This window comes from Geotrypetes seraphini, chromosome 10 (assembly GCF_902459505.1).
Source record: "Geotrypetes seraphini chromosome 10, aGeoSer1.1, whole genome shotgun sequence".
Classification (NCBI taxonomy): Eukaryota; Metazoa; Chordata; class Amphibia; order Gymnophiona; family Dermophiidae; genus Geotrypetes; species Geotrypetes seraphini.
The window spans coordinates 67,623,099-67,648,715 of record NC_047093.1 but is presented as its reverse complement, the minus strand read 5'-3'; the positions used below and the strand labels follow the sequence as shown (position 1 = coordinate 67,648,715).

Below are 25,617 nucleotides of genomic sequence, written 5' to 3'. Positions count from 1 at the left end.
CAACTTCTTATGTTATGTTCTTATGTTATAAAAGGCGCCTAAAGTTGGGTGCCTAACTTCCGCCCACCCCCCTTTTACAAAGCTGCACTAGCAGATGCTGTTGCGGTAACTGCCCCGAAGCTATAGAGATTGAAAGGGCTTTGGGGCTTTTGCCACGTGGCTTTGTAAAGAATAAAAAATGGGGGTGGGAGGGGTTAGCTTTGGTGGGACAAAAATCTACACATGTAGTCCTCATTTTAGAATGGGAATACTCATGTTTGGAGAAATTATGCCCCCATTAGTTTTAGCATCAGGTCAAAAGGCACACACACACACACAGATTTTTTTTTTTTAAATGCTCATTTTGGCCAGGGTTTTACGCTGGGGACAAAACTCCTGTTTCTTTATACCTGCTTCTAAAATGAAAAACTATAAAAACTGTGGTGTTTGTACTTAATTGACAGGTTTGTAAAATGGAACCGTTACAGGTGAATGTTGTACTACTTATACAGTATATGGAAGCAGCAAAATCGCTACTTCCAGGTAGAAGCTGCTCAGTTTGTGACACTTTTTTTCAACCTTTTTTATTCATAAAATGGTTGTTCCCAATGCATTTTCAGGTAAATACATACATACTTCTTCATGTCCTTACAAAGGGTTACCATATTTTGAGATGCAAAAACCCAGACACATGGCCTCACCCCATTTTGTCCCTGGCCCCGGCTTGCTCTACCTCCAGCCCCACCTAGTTCTGCTTCCAGCCCTGCCCCATTCAGCCCCCCAGCCCCGCCCAAAAGCCTTACTGCCTCTTCCCCGACCTCTCTGTCTTTTCCTTCCTCTCCCCCTGCCTTAGTCTGGAATCCCTCCCTCCTCCTTCCTTTCCTGTCTGACATCTCTCTCTTCTTCCCCAAACAGCAGTCTGAAATCTTTCTCCTCTTTCCCCCCATCCTGTGATTTGGCATCTTTATCTACTCCTTCCCTCCCCTGGAGATCTGGAATCTTTCCTTCCCTTTTCTCCACATCCCCACAGTTCAGCATCTCTCTTACCCTCCTTATGTTACCTGTCCCCACCCCCCTCCCAGGGATCCGGTGCTTGCTTACCCGGCGCTGCTGTAACTCTTTGGGCAATCGGCAGCGTGATTTAAGTAAACATGTTGCATTCAGCGCCCCGAAGATTTCTTTCTGCTACTGCTTTCCACCTATGTGGTGACAAGAAGCAGTAGCAGAGGAGGAGCTTCCGGTCGCCGAAGACAGTGTGTTTATATCAGTCACGCTGCCGATGGTCTGAAAAGTTACAGTAGCACTGGGTGAGGGTAGAGGGGGAGGAATCCGGATAGGTGCCCGAGCTGCTGTAGGGTTATTAGATGACTGGTTTCCCTGGACAAAAGTTACAAAATAAAAAGTCACCCACAATCCTGAAAAAGAGGACATGACCAGAGAAATCCGGACATCTGGTAACCCTATTCTTACATATATATTACAACAAAGCTCCGTGTTCGGTAAAGTCTTGTAAAATACTGCTGAAACTAAGTATGGCCCAATCTGGAATTCTGATCTGAGCATTCTGTATAATGTGGACACATTCAGCCTCATTTTCCAAATCACATACAAAGACCGCCACTGCATTTGTGAGCCCCTCCACCCCCAAGTTCCGGCATCTTTTTCTCCACTCCACCCAGCTATCCTGGCATCTGTCTCCCCCTTGACCCTCCCCCCCCCAATGCTCTTTGCTTCTCTTCCCGTCCCCTCCTTAGTCCCAACATCACTTCTCTCTTTTTTCCTTCCCTCTTCTTCCCCCAGAAAAATGTAAACTTGTCTTTGTGGCAGGCAGTGGAAGTGTTAAATGCACACTGCCTCCAGATGGCCTAGAGCAGGGGTCTCAAAGTCCCTCCTTGAGGGCCGCAATCCAGTCGGGTTTTCAGGATTTCCCCAATGAATATGCATGAGATCTATGTGCATGCACTGCTTTCAATGCATATTCATTGGGGAAATCCTGAAAACCCGACTGGATTGCGGCCCTCAAGGAGGGACTTTGAGATCCCTGGCCTAGAGCCTTCCCTTTGGCACATCTTCATATTGTTAAACATCAATGGGGCCTACAAGAAAAACCTCACTCACTGGCCTTCAGTCTCATTCATTTTGGTGGTAAATCTCATTATTTGGGATGGGCAACCTATGGCATTTCTGATAATGTATGGAGTTCAGCAGCTAGGTATGTATGAAATAAAATAAAATAACAGCATAGTGAACTGAAAATGCACGTCTTAAAGAAAACTTTTAAGAAGCCAAAGGAATATGTGGCAATGGACAACCTCAACTTTTCCGGTATAACCTCTCTCATTAGTGTCTGTCACTTTTCCATCTGGTGTGTGGCAATTTTTATTTATCTTTTCTCTGTTAGACAGGTACTGAGGTAAACATTTTTAAAGAAGATAAAATATAACCTTTGGCATTATTCGTTCACTCTGATGGCATGATTCAAATGCTCTGCTGTCTAAACCTGAGGTGACAGGACAGCCCATGCTATAATTAACAAATGTGAATCTATAAAACTACTCTCTAGGGAGACTGTGACCTTTCACTAGCACTGTAACAGAACTGAAGATCATTGTGTCCTCAAACTATCCTGTACAACACCTTAATACCAAAATACAGTACGTCATAATCCAATAATGCTTGCAAGCTGGAAGAAGATCTCAGAATGTATCAAGCTGAATGAAATAGTTTTATGTTAAAGAGTCACCCGATATTTAGTCTGTTTCATAGGACCCAGAGAAAACAGAGGGATCACGTTTCTTTTAACATATGTCATTCAAAAACCAGATTATTTTAACATATGTTATTCAAAAAACTGATTATTAATGACCATAATAATTGCCACACTGGGAAAGAAGGCCCATCATCCTATTACCAACAGTGGCCAAACTAGGTCCCAAGTAGTAAACAGATTTTATGCTGCTTATCCTAGGAATAAGTAGTGGATTTCCCCAATCAATCTCAATAATGGCCTATGGACTTCTCTTTTAGGATATTTTCCAAACCTTTTTTAAACCCTGCTAAGCTATCTGATTTTATCACATTCTCCAGCAATGAATTCCAGAGTTTAATTACACGCTATGGAATGATTTGCCTTTAGAATTAATGATGGATCTTATCCTTCTTTTAGGAAGAAATCAAAACTTTTTAAATAATTCTTGAAGTATAGATGTATGATTGTATTAGTATAATACACATAAACTAGAGGCAAGGATCTGCCACAAAGTGCACAAGAAAACCATATTTTGCCCACAGGCTGCATCAGGGGTAAAAACTGCAGGGGAAAATTTAACCACAACACCGACTGGTCAGCACTTCCACAAAGCAAATCAGATATGCTGCCAGTTGGAATGAAACCATCCCGTGTCATTCTTTAAGGAGAGAGAGAAGAATCAGCGTATGAATGGGCACAGCCACTGACCCTCAAGCCTTGCATTGATGAATGCTGGTGTAGAAGGACTGAACTTGAGATACCGTGTTTCCCCGAAAATAAGACCTACCTTGAAAATAAGCCCTAGCATGATTTTTGTGAGAGGTCTTAATATAAGCCCTATCCCCGAAAATAAGCCCTAGTTGCCGGAAGCAGTGCACTCCTGCCCCCCCCACCCCCCCCGTGACACTTCCATCTCTCCCTCCCATCTGAACCCCAACCGCGAGACTGAAATACCTGGTACCAAATGGCAGCGTCGGAAGCACAGACTGCATCGCGGCCTGCCCTTCTCATGCCCGGCCATTCTGTGTTGCGTTGCTGATGACATCATCAGTGATGCGGCAGAGGAACGTCCAGACGTGAGAAGAGCAGACCGCAATGCAGCCTGTGCTGCCTACACTGCTGTTTGTTTCCAGGTATTTTGGCTTGCGGTTGGGGTTCGGATGGTAGGTAGAGATGAAAGGGTCAGCGGGGGGCCGGAGGGGGCGGTGCACAGCAGCGGTGTGGGGGGGATGGGAGGGATAGAAAGATGCTGCACAGGGGGATGGGAGGAATGAAGGTATAGAAGCTTCAAGAGTTCTGCTGCACAGGGGATGGGAGGGAGGGATGGGAGGGATAGAAGCTGCAAGGGTTCTGCTGCACAGGGGGATAGGAGGGAGAGAGAGAGGGATAGAAAGATACTGCACAGGGGGATGTATGAGAGGGGAGGAAAGATGCTGCACGTGTGGGGGAGAGAAAGGAAATAAGAAGAATTGGAGTGGAGGAGAGGAAGGGCGAGATGATCATTATACATGACAAAAAATAAGACCTAGTGCCTTTTTTGGGCCCATAATTAATATAAGATAGTGTCTTATTTTCAGAGAAACACGGTAGATACTAAAGATTGACACAGGATGGTTTTCTACAGTTATCCACTGGGAAGGGGACAAATTCTATTCCTGTGTCATTCTCTAGAACTGCATATTCATCCATAAATACCAATTACTAGTACCTATGACACATATGACTAGACACCAGTTTACAGAATTACCCCCTCCCCCCAACCTCTATGTGCTAGTTTTTTAGGTTAATATGCACTAAATCAGGGGTGTCCAACCTTTTGGCTTCCCTGGGCCGCATTGTCAGAAAAAAATGTTTCTGGGGCCGCGCAAACACTGCAGCAAGACAGCAAACACCCAGGGGCAGCAGAGGAAAACACTGCATCCCTCTCGACCGGGGCCGCAAGTTGGACACCCCTGCAAAATCAATAGTGAACCAAATGTATATTAATAAGCATACGTCTCTAGAAGAATTTAGCTCCGATACTGTTTTGGTCACTAGATACATTTCTGGCTCATTGCTGGTTGATATTTACTTCATGGTTTTTGTTTTAAGTACTGGTTATGTTTCTGCTCCAGTTTTTTGTTCCAGTGTACACATTTATCTCTTTCTTCCCCCTGTTAAAACTTATTGTCAATATTATCTGATTTTTAATAAGAAAAACATTTTGGCCCGGATTCTCTATAGGGCACCGATATCGGTGGCTGCCTAAAAAGCGGCTGCTGATCACGTGTTAATCACATGATGGCATCCAATAGAGAATTGTGCCTCCACAAAAGATAGGCGCCGGAAATATAGGCCTGGGTTTTCTGGACCAATATTTCTGGTGCCTATCTTTGTTGTAAATTGCACCTACGTAAGACACTTTATGGCACTTATGACATTAGCCACACCCATAGTGGCGTTAAGTACCGAAAAGCGCCTACATAGGTGCGATTTTGACATCTTTTTTCAGACACAGTAGGTGCTTTAATTTTACCATTTTTTGCCATTTTAAAAGGTGTTTCTCAATTAACTTAGGTGCCGGTAAGGCGCCTACCAGCACCTATGTTTCAGCACTGTTTAGAATATCCACCTTTTTGAATAAATAAATACTTTTATAAACACTCTCTGGCTGATATTCAGACCATTGGAGATTGTCTGCAATCTCCCATGGTCCTCATCAATACCAGCGTCATATTTCTGGTCTATCTTTGGCCAGCCAAGACAAAGCCAGCTAGGCTAATATTCAGTGGCTGTCCAGTTATGCCTTAATAGCCAAAGATAGACCACTATTTTAGGTGACTCTATCTGGCTGCTGAAGTTAACTAGCGAGCTGCTGAATATCGGCAGTGATCAGCTATGTCACGCGATATAGCCAGAACCATCATATCTGCTGAGCTAGATATTCAGCAGGAGATAGCTGGCTATCTCCCACTGAATATCACTGGATATCTGGCTATGTGGTATTTAGTCAGCTGGAAGCCATTGCTGGTGTTGGCCAGTTAAATAACTCTGAATAGGATTACCAGACATCCGGATTTACCCGAACATGAACTCTTTTTAGAGGACTGTCCAGGCGCCTGGGTAGCTTTTCAAAACCCAGCACTTTGGCGTTCATATCAGGCTGTGTCTGGAGGGCATCAGCGCATAAGTGGCTGTGACACGGTGATGTCATCGCGTTGGATCTGTACATGCACAGAAGCACTCCAGAAGCAGCCCTGAAGAGACAAGGTTTGTGTGGGGCCAGAGTTGGGGGTGGGAGAGGAACGAGGCAAGGCTATGGGCGGAACAGGCCGGGCCTGGAAGCAGAATAGGGCGGGGCCACATGTCCTCATTTTTCAACCAAAAATCTAGTAACCCTAACTCTGAATATCAGGCCCTCTCTATAGAAGATGCCTCATTTAAATCTGATTATTGACTATTTAAGAGTTCTTGTCACCAGGACTGGAAAAATAAAGACATGAGAATGTCCTCAATTTTAAAGTAAATTTATCCTTTCCTACTGAAATACCTTGAGAGTCGATAATGTTTATTTCTGGAATAAACCTAGAATCTAATATGGATTTATCATGTTATCTTAAGCATTAAACATTAATTTTCCCTTGGATATATTGTAAGAGGGCATAAGATCACAGTGAATAGACCTGTGCAGAAGTGTGGTAACATGAATGAAGACAGGGCCTGGAGCCTGAATAAAGTGCAGCCTCAATTCGGTTTAAGGAGAACAAAAATAATATTTTATTAAATTTGCCAGATATAGAGTTTGTTTAGTTCACAGGCAGAGAAGAAAATAAACATAAGCTAGTGCTTAGATATATAAACCTCCTCTTGTGGCCTTCTCCAACTAGTGTTACCCGATTCAGGGAAAAAGTTTTTGATTCAATTTGGCCTATTGAATTGATTTTTCAATTTGATTCGATTTACTTTTCCCACCCAATTGGGTGTTTTTTTTTAAACGGCTTCTTCACCCACCCACCCCCCTTTTCCCTCTCCAACTGGTACTGTGATGTAAACAAAATAAACAAAAAAAGATTTTTCCTCTCTCTGTTAGGTCCTAGCTCACGCTTGCTGTCAAACACCAGCTCTGGCAGAATACACGTTCAAAATCTGACATACTGTAATCACAAAACAGAAATTAAAATTATTTTTTTACCTTATGTTGTCTGGTCATTTTATTATTCAAATCACATTGGTCCCAGGCTCTGGTTTCTATTTGTCTTCTGTTAACTTGCTCACCAGGGTCTCCTGCCCATTTGATGCTTTCTTCTATCTCTGTACCTTCCCTTTCACTGCCATATCCAACATTTCTGTTTCTTTCCCACTGTCTATCATCTCTCTCTCTCTCTCTGCCTTGTGCCCTGGGTCAAACCTCTCTATTTCTCTACAAGCACATCTCTCCCTTCCTCCCTCCATTATGTGCAATATTTCTTTCTCTCTCCTCATGCACCATCTCTCCTTGCCTCCACACTCATGTCCAACATTTCTCTCTCACTCTTTCCTATGCATATCTCCCTCCCCTCCACCAGGATTTCTCCCTTTGTTGCATCTCTCCCTTTATCTCCTCCACCTAATGTCCAACAATTTTTCCTTTCTCCTCTCTCCCCCCATGTGCAGCAGCATTCCATCCCTCCCTCCTATCCCCCTGTACAGCATATTTCCATCCCTCACTACCATCCCCTTATGTATTAGTTTTCATCCCTCCCTCCCATCCCACAGTGCAGCAGCCTTCCAGCCCTCCTATCAGGGGGTGCAGACTATGAATCTATATTTGTAGTTTGAATCTCACTGCCATAATGGGACTTCAGCAGAGGGATTCAAACTTATGATGACACAACCCCCCCCCTTTCCTTTAGAGCATCAGAATCTCCCATAAGCCATGTGATCTGAAGCTCAGGGAGTACGTGGCGGAACCATGACACTGCAGCCTACAGGGGGGCCTCCTACGGCTACAACAGTGGTGGTGGAGGCCAGCGGGCAGAAACAGATGATGAACAGGCGTCTCATGGCCTGCCCACCAGGGCTTCCCTCTGCTGTGTCATCAGTGCATCACTTTGCATTTGTCCACATTAAATTTCATCTACCACTTGGATGCCCAGCCTTCCAATTTCCTAAGGTCTGCCTGCAATTTTTCACAATCCGCATGCGTTTTAACAACTTTGAACAGTTTAGGATCATCTGCAAATTTAATCACCTCACTCGTCATTCCAATTTCAAGATCATTTATAAATAAGTTAAATAGCACCGGTCCCAATACAGACCCCCGCGCCACTCCACTGTTTACTTTCCTCCATTGAGAAAAATGACCATTTAACCTTACCCTCTGTTTTCAATCTATCTGATAACCAATTTCTAATCCACAACTGAACTTTGCCACCTATCCCATAACTCTTTAATTTTCTTAGGAGCCTCTCATGAGGAACTTTATCAAAAGCTTTCTGAAAATCTAGATACACTACATCAACTGGCTCACCTTTATCCATATGTCTATTCACACCTTCAAAGAAGTTAAGCATATCATTTAAGGAAGAAACAGTTGAAGAATCATATTTTTAAACTTGAAGAACCTGGGGGTAATATCTTAGTAAAAGATAAAGAAATACATTCATCTTTTTGAATTTTTACAAAAATTTATATATTCCAGAGAAGGTCCTACTAAGGTAGCAATTAGACATTCTTGGCAGGGACTAAATTACCACAGGTAACAAATAATGAGCAATTAGCTTTAGAACATTCTGTCACTTAAGATGAAACATTACAGTCCATTAAAGATCTTCCTCACAGCAAGGCGCCAGGATTAGAAGGATATACCAATAGATTTTTTTTAAGACCTTTGGCTAATATTTAGCCCCAGTGATGTCTATAGCATTTAATGAAATTCAAGAGAATATTATTCTACCTTATTCATGGAAATTAAGAGAAGTCTCTATCATCTCTAAATTAGGAAAACACCCTAATATATGCGACTCTTAAAGGCTTATCATTACTAGACACAGATTATAAAATCTTTACAAAATCTTTAGCTACATGTCTCCAAAAGCTTACTCTAAAATTGGTAAATGAAGATCAATCAGGATTCATATCTGGCAGACAGACATTTGACAGTATAAGAAGGGTGTTATATATTATTAAGGAAGCTAGGAAATCTTCAGACCCGGCCTTAATCTTTTCCATTGATGCAGAAAAGGCTTTCGATAGGGTCTATTGGCCTTATCTTTTTTTTACAGTATTGAAGGGCAGTGTGTGGCACAGTGGTTAAAGCTACAGCCTCAGCACCTTGGGGTTATGGGTTCAAACCCACACTGCTCCTTGTGACCCTGGGCAAGTCACTTAATCCCCCCATTACCTCTGGTATATTAGATTGTGAGCCCACTGGACAGACAGGGAAAAATGCTTGAGTACCTGAATAAATTCATGTAAGCCGTTCTAAGCTTCCTTGGGAGAACGGTATAGAAAATTGAATAAACAAAAGATAGCCTTTTCTAAACTTATTTGGATTGGATTATTTCCTTATATAAAAAAAAAACACCATTAGCTAGTCTCTGCAAGAGGGTGCTGAAAAGTTCTCAGCCCAACCAACCAACTTCCTAAATTCTGAGCGTAATTTTCCCACTGTAGCTGAAAAGAATGCTATTTTATTTCCTTACGTGCCAATTTGCAGAAACAAAATTAATATTTTGACATTGTTTCAGATCATTGATTGAATCATATCCACTTCAATTTCTTCTTGGTTGGGTTGAGAACTTTTCAGCACCCTCTCAAATATTAATGGCTCTTACAAAGAGGTATTTGAACTTTATAGAGGCACAAGGCTAGTTTGTGCTTTGTTCCCCTGCCTTTTTGCTTAGTTTATCAGGATGGGGGATATCAGCATAGGATTATGTTATTTGCTGATGACATTTTTTAACATTAACAGATCCTGATAACTCGTTACAACAGTTATCTCTACAACAGTTACTCTAGTTCAAGTGTATGGTGGGTCTCAGACTTCAAGGTCAATAAGTCTAAATCAGAAATTTTAAATTCAACAATTCCCCTGGCTTGCCACTTACAAGAAAAATATCCATTTCAATGGGTAACTAAATACCTTGGATATTTAGACATCAATCTACCCCAGAATGTGAATGCTTTATATCAGGGGTGTCCAACCTTTTGGCTTCCCTGGGCCGCACTGACCGAAAAAAAATGTTTCTGGGGCCGCACAAATGCGCAAACACTGCAGCAAGACAGAGAAGGGAGCTGGCAAGATGGTAAACCCCCGGGGGCAGCAGAGGAAAACACCGCATCACCCTCGACCGGGTCCACACAAAATACTTCACGGGGCCGCAGGTTGGACACCCCTGCTTTATATAAATTAAATTTTCCTGGGTATTTGGAAAAACTATTTAGTGACCTTGAATGGTTGGAAACTCTTAATCTATCATGGCTTGGCATGAAATCCACTGTAAAAATAATGTTGTTGCCTAAACTGCTATACAAATTTATGGTCTTGCCAATTATTATTCCAAACATCTTTTTTTGCAACTTTAAATAGGAAAATCTTTCACTGTATATGGTGTAAAAAGCCACCAAGGATGAATAAACAAGTTTTGCAACAAACAAAACAGATGGGACGGATGGGAATTCCTAACTTTAAACTCTTTCATCAGGGTGCACAACTACAGATTTTAGTTCAATGGATCCATGGATTGCCTAAGCGTTGGACGAGGAAGGAACAATATGTAATTTCCAGTGTTCCACTGTGGGCCATTCCATGGCCTCCTAGACAACAGCTACAATCTTTAATTCAATCGCCAAGTTCTTTGATGAGATGTAGAGAATGACACGGTGGCGGTTTACCCGCGGCCACCGCATTTTAGCCGCGGGTCACCCGCCGAAAACGGGGAAGAAAACTAGCAGTCGCTGCGGCGACGGGGACAAGGCCATTCACCGCCCGCGGGGCGGTGAATGGTCTTGTTCCCCGCAGTGAGGCATGAAGGATCGCGCGGTCCCCGCAGCTCACACCCGCCTACCCAATCGATTCTAGTGTTTAGCCAGCTCTCTCCCTTCTCCTCACCTTAGTTTGTAGAATTTCTTTTTCGGTGACCCGCACGCTATCAGAGAGCCGTGCACCCGCTGCTGCTCAGTTTCGATCTTCTGCTCTGACGCAACCGGAAACAGGAAGTTGCAGCAGAGCAGAAGATTGAACACTGAGCAGCCGTGCGTGCGCGGCTCTTTGGGAAAGCGTGCAGGTCGCCGAAAAAGAAAGCCTGCAAACTAAGGTGAGGAGAAGGGAGAGAGCTGGCTAAACACTAGGATCGATTGGGCAGGCAGGTAGTGGCTGCGGGGACCGTGCGAAAAGATTCTGGGCCAAGTTGATGAAGTCGGAAAGAATATTACAGTACTAAGGCTTATATGGATGCAGCGGGGACGGGGACGGGGCGGTGAATGGGATGGCAGTGGCGGTGACGGGGCGGTGAAAGGGATGGTGGTGACGGTGACGGGGCGGTGAAGGGAACGGCGGTGACGGGGCGGTGCAGAGGATGGTGGGCCGGTGACGGGGCGGTGACGGGGACAGATTTTTTCCCCGTGTCATTCTCTAATGAGATGTTCTTTACAAACGTGGCAAACATTTCCAGAGAGAAACTATTTTTGCCAAACAGCTATTTTGTATATACCAGGATTAGATACAGACTTATCTTGGAGCATATATGCAGAATGGGCAAATAAATCTTTGTACACGCTTTCACAACTGTGCTCAGATGATAGTATGATAACAGGGGAAATTCTTCCAGATGGGACTCCTTTTATTGTGTCCAACTACTTAGGGCTCCTCTTACAAAGGTGCGTTAGGGTCTTAACTTACCTTCTTACTTCTCATTTATAATCTTAATGTATATTTTCTTCAAACCGCTTAGAACCTAACGGATGTAGCGGTATATAAGAAATAAATTACATTACATTACATTAACGCGCGCTAAGTTGCTGCAGGCGCTAGACCTTAATGCCAGCATTGAGCTGGCCTTAGTTCTAGAAGCGTAGCGCAGGTTTAGCGCACGCTAAAATCCTGCTTGCGCTAAAAACACTAGCGCCCCTTAGTAAAAGGAGCCCTTAGCCTTTTGTTTCGGAAAGTAAGGGAGGAATTGTCCCTTTCTGAAATGTACCTGAAACAGTCCTTGAGAGCTGGACCTAATCATGGCTCTTAACTCGTGTGTATAGTGCACTTTTACACAGGTTACTCCTATTTTATATTATATGACAGTATAAAAGAAAAAAAAAGATCCAAATTGGCAGAGAGAGACTAGTCTGGAAGCATTGGATGTTAGCAGAAATACGAATATTGGATGACGTTATTTCTAATGGTACTATGCTTGAATTTTCACAGTTGCGACATAAATTTGGTCTTAAAAATTCAGAAAATTTTAGATGGCTGCAACTGAAGCATCCCATTCAGGCGGGGTTCCCTGATTGGAAAAACCTTAACAAACATTATAGTTTGGAGTTTCTGTGTTTTCAGACAGACTTCTTGGGTCACCAGGCCACTCAGTGGTACAAAGTGTTAAGTGGATTTAATAAAAAGAAATTAAAAACTGCTTTAAGAGATATTTGGAGCACTGAGATTAAGCATGAAATTACTGCATCTCAATGGCCACGAATTTAGTCTTGGAGGATGAAATGTACGGTGTCAGCATCTATGAGACAAACTTGTTTTTTTATGTTACACAGAGCGTTGTGGACCCCTGTTAGGTTACAAAAATTAGATAGTTCTTTGTCTAATAGATGTTGGCATTGTCATCTGGAAGCAGGAACTTTAGATCATTTACTGTTTCATTGCCCATTTATTATGAATTTTTGGAAATCAATTTGGGACCAAATTAATAATTTATTAGATAACCCAGTGACATTATCCTATGATACTGTGATATTTGGTATGGAAATGAGAGCAAAAAGTCAGATTTCTGCAAATAACAATAAATTACTACTTATAATGACTGGTGTTGCCATTCAGCAAATTACATATAATTGGAAGGATTGGAGGAGATTAAATTATAACTTCGGGTGGAACTCTTTATGCCATATTTATAAAATGGAAAGGTTTATTGCATTGCAACGGGGTTACTTTAAGAAGTTTCAGGATGTGTGGAAACCATTAACAAAGTATTGTAAAGATTAATTTGAAATTGTTTCCCTTATACTTATCGATTTAAGGGGTAGGGAGGGGGGAATTTTATCATTACATGTTTTATATGATAATGGAATATAAGGGTGGGTGGGGTGGGAAAAGGGAAGGGATATGTTTTTATGTAATATATCAATGATTGTTTGTAAGTGATGTAGTTAATGTTAATCTGAATGAATATATTTAACACTTAATGTAATTTTGAAAATGAATAAAGATTTACAAAAAAAGAAAAAAAAAGAAAACCCCAAAGGAAACAAGGTGATACCTTTTTTATTGGACCAACTCAATGCATTTTATGATGAGCTTTCATAGATAACCCTCCTTCTTCTTCAGATCAGAAATAAGCAAATTTTGACATATATCAGTATATATAAGGAAAACATGAAAGCATTTCACGGATAGGAGGAGGGAGGGGTGGATGGGTAGGCAGGAGACAGAAAGGTGGCAGAGCAGTTTTAAATGTCTTTATAGTGGGAAAGAAAGCCCAGATCTCTGTTAAGTCCTGTCTGGTAAGTGTCAAAATACCTTATTTTGATTACGTTCTATGTACTCTCTGGTAGGTGTCAAAATACTTTATCATGTTGATTTCAAAGGTTTTACGTTCTTGGATTGTCTTAAAGTTCCCCTTTAGTATTCTCAGCATAAAATCATTATGCAGTGATCAGTTTTTCCAAAGTGCTGTCCGACACAGGTGACATCCTGGTTGGTATTGCAATTCATAATATGATATCTACTGTATATAGGATGATACTGGTCTTTAGCATTAGGCTTTTTTCACCAATGTAACATGCCTCTTTGCACTGAATAATGTATACCACATTAGAAGATGAACATGTGAAGGATCCCTTTGTGCTGAATGTTTTTCCCATATGAGTGACTGTGGGATCCTTTGAGATGTGCTTGCACAGTTTGCAGTTTGTCACACCACAAGCTTGTGCGCCATTCTCTTCTTCATGGGTTTGTGTGGGGAGCTTGCTTTTTACCAATTTTTGTTTCATATTAGGTGGCTGACGGAAGGCCAGCACAGATGGAGCTGGGAATATTTCTTTATGTAATTCATCTTCCTGGAGTAGTGGTTGTAGATCTCATAATTTTTCTAAGTTTTTCCAGCTCTGGATTGTATGTCACTGCTATGAGGGTCCTATCTGTGGGTTTTTTTGTCCTTGTATTGTAGTAAGTTTTCTCTGGGTGTTTTAAGGGATGAGGCAATATTCTTGGAAACTATTTTAGGGTTGTATCCTTTTTGTTTGAAGGATTCAGTCAGGGTCTTTAGGTATTTATCTCTGACTTTGGGGTCGGAGCACATGTAGTGGTATCATGTGGCATGGCTGTCTATAATGGATTTTTTTATGTGGATGAAAGCTGGAATAGTGGAGATTGAACATCTGTTTTTCAATGACGACATTCCCTACATGTGGATGGGCGTTGTTGTGAAGAATGAGGGGCCCAGCCAAGAGCAACTGAGGTTGGGTTTTGTGCATTTTTCTGCGCATATTTTGCAAAAATTCACGATAATACACTGCTGTGACACTTCTTCCACATGGAACTTTGTCTGTAATGATGATGCCTTCATGATCATAAGCAAAAATCATCTTTTGTTTGACTTTTGATTGAGCTCATCTAAATTTATTTTGACCATGGGGAAGATGGAGCGCTCCACTCGTCATTGAAATACTACACAAATACGGCTGAGAGGTGTTACCGCATGCTCCCTACAGTCCAGACATGAGTCCACCAGACTTCAACCTTTTTCCAAAGTTGAAACAACTTATGCGTGGACATCATTTTGCATCTCTGGAAGAGCTTTTTCCCACCGGTATCTGAGCCATTCAGCAACTGAACAAAAACAGTGTCTTGGATGGAATAATGAAGCTTCCCGGACATTGGGACTTGGTCATTGCAAAGCAGGGAAACTATATTGAAGGACTGTAATGAAATACTTGGAAAAAAAACAAACAAACAACGTAAATTTAAAAAATAGTGTGCATTATTTATGAAATGACCCTCGTACTACAGTACTTTGGAAAGTGGACACACACCACCACCACATCATTTCACTCATAATATATGACAAAACGGGAAATGAATTTGCTTCAAATATTTGATATCATGTTTGGAAAAATGTCTTTAAACACATACTTAAGGTTCCTATTGCAACTAGTATGAATGAAAATGGCCGTAAGATATTACAGTGGTACCTTGGATTATGAGCATAATCCGTTCCAGGAGCATGCTCGTAATCCAAAATGCTCTAATATCAAAGCAAGTTTCCCCATAGGAAGTAAGGGAAACTTGATTTGATATGTTCCCTCCCCACCTTCCCCCCCGAGGCCAGCAGCGCTGCTACCCCCCCCCCCCCCCCGCGAACCGGCATTGCTCCCCCCCGAAGGTCCCCCTCGTGAACCGGCACCCTCCCCCCCACGATCCGGCACCCCCCTGCCGCCATCGGGCACCCCCCTCCGCCGCGACCTGAGATCCCCCAACCCACCAGAACCCTCTTTTTACTTCCAGTGTAGCCTCTGTATCGGCACCGGCACCAGCATGTCCTGTGCGTTGGTGCCGGTGCCCGAAAATCTGCTTCCTGTGCCGGGCCTTGAGCAGATTTTTGGGCACCAATGCACAGGACATGCTGGTGCCGGTGCCGATGCGGAGGCTACACTGGAAGTAAGAAGAGGGTTCGGGTGTGTTGGGGGATCTCAGGTTGCGGCGGGGGGGGGGGGCCCGATGGCGGCGGGGGGCTGTGCCCGATGGCGGCGGGGGGGGGGGTGCCGGATCGCGGGGGGGGGGCGCTCGTACAGCGAGGCAAGCTCGATTTACGAGGCACCAAGTTTGCAAATGTTTTGCTCGTCTTGCAAAACACTCGCAAACCGGTGCACTCGTAAACCGAGGTACCACTGTATATCGAAAATGTTATATTTAAAATAAATAAAATGGGGACTCCTCAATGCTGGAGGGGTTTTACTGAAGATAGAACTTTTGATCATGTATGGTAAACATGTTCAGTAGTACTTGCTTTTTGGAGATCTATCTTACAAATGTATACATCTCTCACTGATGTGATATATCTACAAGAAGCATCCTATTGTTTACTTCACATGAGATCCCCCAAATTTCTAAGATATAACGCACAATAGTATGCGCCCTGTTTACTGTGGGAAAGTTGATTATTGTGTCATCTTGGAAACATCTACCAACCACCGAACAGGTTTTGAAAAAATTAGACGTCTCATGTTGAAACTTAAAAAAAAAAAGAATCATTTATAACAATTTCATAAAACCCGGGATATTTACTTACAATGGAGGGGCTCTTCACTGTGAGATAAGGGAGAGGATATGATATGTGGCATGAGCATTTAGGCCTCCCAAAGGATGATGGAAATGCTCATGCCCAACTGAAGGCAGTTAGATGCGCAAATGCAGATTTTCTATAACATCGCACCTAATTTCTGGCAAAGTTCCTGACTCACCCATGCTCCTCCCGTAGCCATGCCCTTTTTGGAGCTGTGCTCTATGAATAGGGCATAGGGCAGGTCTGCATGTAACTCCTAATTGCTGCCCGTTACGTGCTTGTTAATTCAAATTATTGGTTGTTAATGCCCAATTAGCTAATTAGTTCACACGCAGATCTGAAATCTGCTCCTATACTTGTGTGCCCAACTTTGGATGACCTCTACTGAATCTGGCAGTGAAAGGAGTCAGTAAACTATGAGCCATTTTTTGCTCTCCTCCATATTTGTGCTCTTTGTGGCTGCACCACTTGCTCAGCACAGACGTGATCTTATAACTTGTAGCAATAGTTTTCAGCAGGTTCTACACTTAACAGATAAAATTATTCTGCTGGCGGAGAGGATAGAGCCTGTGATCTTTCTTCTTCTGAAGACTAATGTAATTGTATAATAGTAACCTTTTCCTACTGAGCAGAGATAAACTAACATCAGCATGTTCAAATATTACCCAAAAACAAGATATTAGACTCTGCAATAGTAACAGCATAACTGGCACTGACTCATTCAGTCAGAAAATGCCCCTCTGGCAGACTTCTATTATATAGCTAAACTTAGAAAGGTTTTAGACCTTTAATCATCTCCATCGTACTTGCAGTATAAAGGGACTCCCCTCAGCTGTGTCTACTCCCTGTAGATGAGATCAGTCCAAGTATTTCTTTTGTGGCTCAGGAAGCGCTTTGATGCTAAGCTGAAGTTAAGAAAGGATGCTCAGTGGCATGCACGGGTTTCTTCTTTCATGGCTAAATGCAGCATTTTAACTTACTTGAGATAAAGCTCTGGTGCCATTTAAACAGAAGATACTTCTGAAATAATCTGTGGTTTTCAAGACATTCAAATTATTAATTCTATATAAATCACGAAAAAAGGGGCCAAAAACCTTGAGTACTAAACTAGTATTCTGTAAAGGCAGAGCTAAGCACCAGCCTCCTGATTCTGTGTGCTGCGCCCAAAGTTGTACACACAGATCTGTGCACATTACAGATCTCTGCGTGCTCAGCTCAATTGTTTACCAAACCATTCAGTGCTGATAATTGCCCATTAGAATTTACATGCATACATTTCTAGATGTAATCTATAAAGTGGTGCACATAAATTCTAGTGCGTGGATCTAACAAGGGAGGCGCAACCAGGGAAAATACATGGATAGGTCGTGCGCATTCCTAACAGTAGGCACACTATTACAGAATACATCCGATCCGCACCCAACTTAGGCCCAGGAGTTTAGGCCTAGTTTTCATAGGCATAAATGCCTGAGCCAAAATGTTAGCTATGCAGACGGGCGCTACTCATGATTCTATAAACCATGCCTAACTCTGTGCATATGTTGACCCTACCGGGCCAGCATCTCTCTCTCCATCCCTTCCATTTCCACTGGAAAGCTTTACCCTCCCCTCCCCCATCCCAGGAATTCCCACCACACTCCCTGTAAATTGATACCTGCTAAAAATAGCTTCAGTGTTGCAGCAGTGATCCTCGGAAACTGTTTGTGGCTCTCCCGCCAAAAAGGAAGCGAGGGAGAGAATCATAAAGAGTGCTCCAAAGCAGGCCAAAAGCAGCCTCTGTGGATTGCTGATATGGTACTGAAGTAAATTTCAGCAGGTACCGCTACACAAGAAGCGCCTTGGGGATTCCCGGGCTGATGGGGAGGCAGGAGAGGAGGGAGGGAGGGAGAGAGGGAGAGAGAGGTGCTGGCAGCTGCGTTATACCTGGATATTCAGTGTCAACATCCAGGAATGGCCCAGTGCTTTATATACAGGTATAAAAAGTCCACAGAGGCAAATGCTTAAAAAAACATTGGCCACCAAAGGTTAAATGCTGTTCCAATGATGCCATTCTCTGATTTGCTAGCACTATCTAGGAGGGCAAGAGCTGCTGGGGATCACTGCTACCCTGGATAATGTTATATTATGCTATGTTAATCAGGGACATGGACATTCAATAGAGTTGATAGTACAGGTTGATCAGTACTGTTATTAATACAGATAGGTCATAGTTATAAATACATAGTTACAAGTTTAAGTAGGTCATCTTTGGATCATCGTTATGACCCAGGAGTTATTGAACAGTTTAGAAATTGGCTTTTGCAATTATCATTACAGTTACTTCTGGGCTGGTTCCCTGTCTTGGTACAGAAATGCTTTAAAAAATTTTCTGAACTTGAAATAGTAGTCACAAGATTGTAGTTGGTTCCAGCATTTTGTTAATTGATATTGGTAAGGAAGGAAAAGGGGATTGAAGGGTATAGATAGAGGATTAATATGCAAGTCCTGGACATGATGGGCCGCCACGTGAGTGGACTGCTGGACATGATGGACCTCTGGTCTGACCCAGCAGAGGCACTGCTTATGCTCTTAAGTTCTTAATTTGCCTGGCAGACTTTATATTGTTGCATGCTAGGAATTTTGAGTGGAAAAGATTTCTGGTAAAATATCTTTTTTTTTTTTTTAATAATTCTTTATTCATTTTATAACTTACATCAAGTACATCAACATTGGTACTAACATTTTGACATAGATACATCACTTGAAATTCTACAATTAATCTTATCAAATTAAATTTATCCCCTTCCCTCCCATCCTTTTATATTTCATAAAAACATTTTCCAATAATAAATTCCCCCCTCCCCCTGCCCAATTTTCATTTGTACTAATCAGGGAAGAAAAATATATACTCATTCTTTACAATAGTCTGATAATGGCCTCCACACATCCTGAAATTTATTAAAGTTCCCTTTTTGAATGGCTAATATTCTTTCCATTTTATAAATATGGCATACTGAATTTCACCAAAAACTAAAGTTCAATCTATTCCAACTTTTCCAATTAAGTGTTATTTGTTGTATGGCAACTCCTGTCAAAATGAGCAATAATTTATTATTTGTAGAGGATATTTGACTCTTAGCCCTCATTGCCATGCCAAATAATATTGTATCATAAAATAATGCCACATGATTTTCTAATAAACAATTTATTTGACTCCAAATTGATTTCCAAAATTCCATAATAAATGGACAATAGAATAATAAATGGTCTAAAGTCCCTGCTTCAAGATGACAATGCCAACATCTATCAGACTTAGAGCTATCTAAGTCCAGAATGCTCTATGCAACAGGAAGAACCATGTTTGTCTCATAGATGCAGACATTGTACATCTCATCCATCCATCGAGAAGCAGAAATTTGATGCTTAATCTCAATGCTCCAAATGTCTCTAAGACCTGTCTTTGTTTTTTTATTTATGAATCTAGATATTAATTTGTACCACTGCACAGCCTGGTGTCCCAGGAAGTCCGCCTGAAAGCATAAGAACTCTAAACTATATTGATTATTAAGATTTTTCCATTCAGGGAACCCTGCCTGAATGGCCTGCTTCAGTTGCAACCATTTATAACTTTGTGTTTTATCAAGACCAAATTTCTGTTGCAACTGAAAAATCTGTTGAAATATCTGTTGGAGGCATCCTGGAGTAGGGGGAGCCCAAATCTGTCAAGTAGTCTTTTTCTCTGTCTTGGTCCAATCAATCATATTATCGTATTTTTCCGTTCCATAAGACACACCTGACCATAAGATGCACCCTAGATTTAGAGGAGGAAAACAAGAAAAAAAACATTCTGAACCAAATTCTCCCTGCCAAGCTCTGCACCCAACCCTACACTCCTTTCCAAGCTCTACACCCTGTCCCCCCTCCCTGCCAGGCTCTGTACCCTGTCCCCCCTCTGGTGGTCTAGTGGTTGGCTGGGACAAGAGGGATCCGTCCCAGCCGACTAACAATTTTTTTACACCCCCAGTACCTTTTTAATCATCCCCCCGTGCCCCCCCAGTACTTTTAAGTTTAAATCTTTTTTAATTAGAAATTCAAAATCATAGAATACAAAGAATGCAAGAATATATTAAATCATCCAGCAGAGGTTAGAGGAAGTACCCCAATCCCATCCCACACACCCCTCCCTCTGTAATGTTCAAACCATTTATGTTCAGTAGAAAAATTACAAGCAGAACAGTAAACAAAATACACAACACTGGTAACAAGATCAGAAAAGTGACAATCATATCATCAAATATTCACAATGTTACAATATCTCCCACCCCCCAAATCAACAACCCCCCAAATGCACCCCCCCCCCAATGTCAACAACACATCCATGTGGCATCAGTGCTGAACTAGCCAAGGCTCTGGTTCCTAAGAGACCCCAGCCCTCAGGGGAGGAAACGAGAGGCATTGAAACCCTAGACACAAACAAAGGGGGAAAAAAGAAAGAAAGGTCCGTCTTTCACACTGGCAGCCCCGACCATAGGAGTGGCAGAAAAATCTTTCATCTCTGGTTCTCCGGTCTCCCCCCCCACCCCAACCCTGTACCTTTTCACAGTGGCAGCCCGAAAAATCTTTCATCTCCGGCTCCCCCAGTACTTTTTTTAAATAGACGGCTGTCTTGTCCTATTTCCGAAGCGCACAGGTCAGGAGCAAGCTTTCCATGCTCCTGCCTGGCCCCGCGCTGCAATCTGAATGGCTGCTGTGAGTTCTCGCGAGTCCTGCGAGAACTTACGGCAGCCATTCAGATAACGGGGCGGGCCCAAGTGGGAGCACGGAAAGCTTGCGCCTGACTTGTGCGCCGCTAGGGAGGGAGGGCTACCACCAGGTACCATACTATGATGGTGGGGGCAGGGGCCTGCTGGTGGGTGTTTTAAAAGGTGCGGCGGTGTGCTGTAAATAAGAAAAGTAGGAGAGGGGAGGTGGCGGCGGTGGAAAAAAGTATGTCTTATGAAGCGAAAAATACGGTATCTCGACTAGATTACTGTAACACATTCTATCTTGGCATCACAAAGATCTGTCTCCAAAGATTGCAATTAATCTAGAATACTGCTGCGAAACTGATCTTTGGAAAAAGTAAATTTGACCATGTGACCCCTTTGCTCCCGAGTCTTCATTGGCTCCTGGTTTATCTTAGAATTCAATTCAAATGTGTCTGCATCTCTTTCAAAATTTTATATGGCATTTTTATTCCCCTCGTTCCCTTATTATGGAATGCTTACAGATTTTCCTTTGCAAGAGGCATCCAACAGTTCAAACGCTCCCTTCCTTCTAAAAAAGAAGTTAAAGGAGTTAAGATCTTCAGTCAATCTCTGGCTTTTAAACTTTCTTAACAATGGAATGAACTCCCTTTAATTCTGAGGAGCCCCAGTTCTTTCCAATCTTTCTGTAAATTTCTAATAACTTTTCTTTTTGCCAAACATTTTGAAAACTAATCTCTTTGAAACTTTTGTTATTACTTTCTTTAGTTTTTATTTAATCGTTGTAAACTTTCTTTAGTTTTAATCTAATTGTTGTCAACCGAGTTGAGCTTCCTTAGGTTGACGACCCGGTATATAAAGTTAAGCTTTAGTTTAGTTTAGTTTAATGTAAACTTGATCCTTGCAGTTATGAGCAGCCAATGTAGTTTCATAAAGTAGGGCTGTAGGTATTCCGATTTCCATAGTCTGTATACGAGTCTTACTGCTGCATGTTTTAGAGCAAGGAACTAGTGTTACATTACAGTAGTCTAGTCGAGATAGGATTAGGAATTGCACTAAAATTTGGAAAGACTCTGTTTCAAAGTATTTTTTTTATTGATCTTAGCTTTCTCATTACAAGAAAAAATTGTTTTATTATTGATTGTACATGGCTCTTCATGGATTCGGGATTGTAGTTCTAATGGAAAGCCTGTGTCATCTACTATAATCCTTGGAGTGTAGCATGGGTCAGTTGAGGGTCCTAGCCAAAGGAATTTGGTTTTGTTTTTATTTAGTCTGAGGTGGTGGGTTAAGGCTCAGTTTTTGACAGTGGAAAGGGTGTTGGGTAATGCAGCCGTTACAGGTACGAGTAACATGAGTGTTATGGTGTTGTCTGCATAAGTGAAATGTTAAATTCATGCGAGATCTAGATCGGTTCTCAAGGATTGCATTAGAAAGTTGAACACTGATGGTGAGAGTGGGGATCCTCGAGGGACACCGCTGGGAGGCTATCAGCCGTCAGAAAATACATCATTCTTATGTACAGCATAGTGCCGAGTGGTTAGGAAACCTTGGAATCAGGAGAGGACTGGGCTATTAAATCCAAAATCACTAAAGATCTCAGACATTTGATCAAAGTCTACTAGGTCAAATGCACTGCTTAGGCCAAATTGGATTTTGATGGCGCTGTGACCCTTGCTTAGCAGTTCTTTGCTTTATGTTACTAGTGCTGCAATCAGTGTCTCAATGCGGTGATTTTTCCTGAATCCTGATTGTGAAGGGTGGAGGATATTGAAGCGTTGTAAGTAGCATTCAATGGCAGGAGGAAAACCTGGGAAGGGTGGGAAACTGGGAGAGGCCCAGGAGGGAGTTTTGTTGTTTTATTGAGGATAGACAGGGGGGCTCCTTTTACGAAGCTGCGTTAGCGGTTTTAGCGCACGTAGCTTTTTAGCACAAGCTAAACCCACGCTACGCGGCTAGAAGTATAATGCCAGCTCAATGCTGACGTTAGCGCCTAGCACAGCCGGCAGTTTAGCGCGCGCTATTATGCGCGTTAAACCACTAACGCGGCTTCGTAAAAGGAGCCCATAGAGTCTGACCCAACATTTTTTATTCAGTTTATTTTTTTTTTTTTTTTCAAATAAATAAAATTACAAATAAATTGGTAAAAAAATGAAACTAAAATTCCCCCCAAAAATAAAGAGTTACAAACAGTATAATTCAATGTGAACTGAAGGCAATGTGAAGAGAAGGCAAGTTGAATCATGACTTCTTGGAAAATACCAAGAAGTCAAAAGAATGTGAATGGAAAAAAATAGAGTTAAAGTGGTATTAATATTCCATCCCACATATCAGGATAATGCTTAAGGCTTTGCTTTCTGCATTTTGGGGTAAAACCTTTGGTTTTCCCCAGATGGCAAGGTGTTCTCCATTAGATCTGTCTTTCCCATTGCAAATTACACAAAGATATGTATAATCTTGAATGTTGTGTAACCACATCATCAGTTGTGGATCGGATCGGGAGGAAGGTTAGTGAATCGGGTCAGGGTCGTAAACTGGTCGGGACACAATTGGTGGGCTTAATGAATCTAGCCCAAAGTACTTTAAGTTAATAAAATATGTCCCTGAGCTTATCTATGTAGCTTTAGCTACCCCCAAATTCTGTCTGTCTCTGAAGTCCTCTCACAGCACCTCTTCTGGATTGAAGGGGAAAATCAGCAGTGCCCTATTTACCGTATTTATCGCTCCATAAGACGCACCTAACCATATGACGCACCGTAGATTTAGAGGAGGAAAACAAGAAAAAAACTTTCTGAACCAAATTCTCCCTGCCAGGCTCTGTACCCTGTCCTCCCCTCTGGTGGTCTACTGGTAGGCCGGGACAGGGCACAGAGCATGCAGGCCTAGTGGCCTAGTGACAGGCAGGCAGGCAGGTCTAGTGACCTAGTAGCTTAGAGATAGGCTGGGATAGTCTACTGCCCCAGCCTGACCCTGATAGCTTCAGTAGTTTAGCAAAGGGCAGTTGGGGGCCAAACAAAAGTTTGTGGTTCATTTTTCATAATGAGCAATAATGAATTTTACTCAGTGAAACTCTTAAAATGATTGTTTATTGGTACATTAGTGCCCCAAAGATCTGATAGCGGTAGCTCTCTGTTTGTCAAAAATGATTTCTCACACTTTGAATGTTATGCAATGTGTCCACTTTGCTTTCTCTATGCTAGTCACTTCTAATAAAACCTGCATGACAAAAGCAAATTGCTTGCCCGACATCTATAAAGACCAAACCTTCAGATTTTATACTGGAAATGAAATAGGAAAAAATACCCCAAAGAGCCATGCTGTTTAACACATTCTCAAATGATTTATTCCAATAATCAGCCAAGAGCAAAATGTGGAAGAAGGATATTTATTTATTCAGTTTTCTATACTGTTCTCCCAGAAGAGCTCAGAACGGTTTACATGAATTTATTCAGGTACTCAAGCATTTTTCCCTGTCTGTCCCAGTGGGCTCACAATCTATCTAGTGTACCCGGGGCAACGGGGGGAGATTAAATGACTTGCCCAGGGTCACAAGGTGTAGCGTGGGTTGAACCCACAACACCAGGATGCTGAGGCTATAGCTTTAACCACTGCGCCATAAACCTATCTGAATATAAAACGAGGTACCATTTTTACATATTAACGTAGTAAATGATAGCAGATAAAGACCTGAATCGTCCATCCAGTCTGCCCAACTATACATGCTCCGTAAATTAACCATTTCATTTAAATGATCCTTTTTCGTAGATATTTTTGGGCCAGAAACCCAGAGTTCTGTCCAGTAGTGTGCTTAAATTCTATCTACTGGAGTGTCTGTCAAAGCTCACTCCAGCCCATCTAAACCACCCCAGCCATCAAAGCCCTCCCCAGCTCGTCCTCAACTGAATGTCCATATATGGGACACAGACCGTGCAAGTCTGCCCAGTACTAGCCTTAGTTCCTTCAATATGTGCCCATTATTTTCTGACTAGAGATCCTCTGTGTTCATCCCACACTTGTTTGAACTCTGTCACTGTTTTCTTCTCCACCATCTCCCTCGGGAGCAAATTCCACGCATCAATCACCCTCTCTATAAAGAATAATTTCCTAACATTACTCTTGAGTCTACCACCCCTCAGCCTCAAATTATGCCCTCTGGTTTTTACCATTTTCCTTTCTCTGGAAAAGATTTTGTTCTACGTTTTTAGGGGGAAATGGTAACTCAAATATAAACCGAGGGTTTATATTCCACCATTCCTCCCTTGTGATGCCCTATCATCCTCCCTCCCAGTAGTCTTACCCCTCTGCTGCCATTGTAAGCCTTCCCTGAACCGGCAGACTTTTGATGCCACGATCAGTGCTAACAGAGGCTGGAGATCTTGTAGAGTCAGCATTCACAGAGATTATGAATAAAAAGAAGAGGTGAAAATGTTCTTCAAGGGCTGGTCCACTGGCTTAGTGACAGTACTATACACTACAATGCAGAGGATCCCTGTTTGGATTCCTGATTTGCAGTAACCTGAATCCCAGATAAACTTGGAGGTCAGGGATGCTGAGAAGGCAGTGGCCATAGCCCCAGGGAGAGGATGGCCACTGTTAAGGGCAACACCCTAGTGACCAGATTTAGTATCTATAACACAGCTTTCTGAAAGCCCCCAAAATCTTCTTACATGAGTAGGGTTACCATATGGCTCCAGAAAAA

The 25,617-nt window shown here is 42.2% G+C and overlaps 1 protein-coding gene across 5 annotated transcripts in view; it reads right to left on the bottom strand.

The window, feature by feature from the left end:
* The window catches only part of GARNL3 (GTPase activating Rap/RanGAP domain like 3), a 564,903-nt gene that overhangs the window by 290,786 nt on the left and 248,500 nt on the right, over positions 1–25,617 (bottom strand). Inside the window, exon 1 of one of the 5 annotated variants that reach the window (XM_033962151.1) lies at positions 20,767–20,888. The exons of the other annotated variants lie outside the window; for them this stretch is intronic. Within the exon in view, the coding sequence (XP_033818042.1) occupies positions 20,767–20,799 (33 nt within the window). The 5' untranslated portion in view covers positions 20,800–20,888. Of the gene's footprint in view, positions 1–20,766; positions 20,889–25,617 lie in introns of those variants that run through there. 5 annotated transcript variants of the gene reach the window in all.